The sequence below is a fragment of the Etheostoma spectabile genome, chromosome 4, assembly GCF_008692095.1.
Source record: "Etheostoma spectabile isolate EspeVRDwgs_2016 chromosome 4, UIUC_Espe_1.0, whole genome shotgun sequence".
Taxonomy (NCBI): domain Eukaryota; kingdom Metazoa; phylum Chordata; class Actinopteri; order Perciformes; family Percidae; genus Etheostoma; species Etheostoma spectabile.
In genome coordinates this window covers 35904679-35906488 of record NC_045736.1, presented here as the reverse complement: position 1 = coordinate 35906488, position 1810 = coordinate 35904679, and the positions used below count along the sequence as shown (strand labels likewise).

General features: G+C 40.0%; 2 protein-coding genes across 3 annotated transcripts in view; one reads left to right on the top strand and one right to left on the bottom strand.

Annotated features, from left to right (window-relative positions):
* romo1 (reactive oxygen species modulator 1) overlaps positions 1 to 1810 on the bottom strand; it is an 11732-nt gene that overhangs the window by 6194 nt on the left and 3728 nt on the right. The gene's annotated exons all lie outside the window — the stretch shown is intronic.
* The window catches only part of ergic3 (ERGIC and golgi 3), a 26121-nt gene that overhangs the window by 21498 nt on the left and 2813 nt on the right, over positions 1 to 1810 (top strand). For both annotated transcript variants that reach the window (XM_032513461.1, XM_032513460.1), the window contains 2 exons: positions 1542 to 1597; positions 1754 to 1810. The exon at positions 1754 to 1810 is cut by the window's right edge and continues 2813 nt beyond it. In XM_032513461.1, the coding sequence (XP_032369352.1) occupies positions 1542 to 1597; positions 1754 to 1810 (113 nt within the window). The remainder of the gene's footprint in view (positions 1 to 1541; positions 1598 to 1753) is intronic.

Below are 1810 nucleotides of genomic sequence, written 5' to 3'. Positions count from 1 at the left end.
GATAAAACTACTGCCCATTACTTAACATATGTTCCTTCAGTCATACCCCTCCCTACATCTTATTTAATTGGGTGATAACACAAGGAATGAATGAGTTTTTTGCTCTCAACTGTTATGAGTCTTTAGCTTTTGAACTTTTAGCGTGTAAATCACAAACCAAGTGCCAATTGGACAGCAGGTGTTGACACTATACTGGCACAAGACCCTGATGCTTTTTTAAATCATGCACAGATTATGGCTCCCAGCTTAGTAAATGAACATACATTAGTCAACAGCATCATTTTGTGTGTGCCGGGATAGCTCAGTTGGTAGAGAGGGTGCCCATGTACAGGTTTACTCCTGCCTGGGTTCGACTCCAACCTGTGGCCCTTTGCTTTTCTTCAGCTGTCCTGTCAAAATAAAGGCCAAAGAGAGTGAATACACAATGTCAAACTATCACCCAGCTCTAAATGCAAATGCATGTCGTGTTGCTGAGCTTTGTTCAAACTCTCATAATACATTTTTAAAAACTAGTTGTCAAGATAGACCAATAAAGGATCTGGGTTTAGTTGATATATCATTAATGGTTTTTATTTTTGGGGGCAATTTTAGGCCTTTATTTACAGGACACATCAAGAAATGAAAAAGGAGAGAGAAAGGGGGGGAAGGACTTGTAGCAAAGGGCCACAGGTTGGAGTCGAACCTGGGCCCGCTCGTGGAGGACCAAACCTCTCTACCCAGTGAGCCATCTGGGCGCGCAATATTTGAATTTTTATTGACATGCTCAGTTTCTGTCTTGGCCGCAAATCTAAGGGACCTTTTTTAAAGATTATTTGATACCTCCACAAAGGAGGTAATGATCAGCACGGTGTGTTTGGTGGTTAGTCGGTCTTGTCGGCAGGATTACAGAAAAAACCTCCGGCCAGACTCTCATGAAACTTGGTCAAAGGCTGTAGCATGGGCCAAGGAAAACCCATTTACATTTTAGAGTGTACCTGAATCACGGGGCGGATACACAAATCTTTTTTCCATTTTCTTTAACAATCATAAAATAGGGCATTTATGCTACATTTGGGTGGTGTCTGAATAATTGGAAAAACGAGTTCCTGACTGGGAAAATTCCCACTGCACCTTGGTTTGCAGTCTCCAAGTGTTGTTCTAGTTTATGTTTTGTACTGATGTTTAAATCAAATAAAAACACTGTTAACATGGTGCAAGACATGGAGGTTTTTCCCATTCAATGTAATGGTTCCACTGGATGAAAAATAAGGTGCGTTTCAGGTGTAAATACTCACTGAGTGTCTGTTTGATTTTATTGCTTTCAGTGTCTTAAATGTACGGTCTAAAACAAATGCCAAATTGATGAATGCAACAATAGTATTAAGAAGGCATTAAAGGGGGAAAGGGTTTTAAGGGACCTTTTAAAGGCAATGCCATGGTACAAGAAGTCAATTTAAATGCCACATATTTAATAAGGAAGCACAGTTATGACAATAAAAGAAGAATGTGAGCTTCTTTTAACTTTATTGTTGAGTCAATATCCTCTCTTTCTTTCTGTTCAGATCATTCACACACTTCCTAACAGGAGTTTGTGCTATTATTGGAGGTGTATTTACAGGTCAGTCCCTCCCATATAATCATGTCATTTGACGCTGTGTGTTACCTGTTAATATACAGAAGACTAAAATGTGGATATGAAAAGAAATTTTACATGAAGTGGATGAAACCTGACTCTCTATTTCTTTGGTGTTTCCTGTCTGCTGGACTCCTGCAGTGGCCGGTCTGATCGACTCGTTCATCTATCACTCAGCTCGGGTCATCCAGAAGAAGA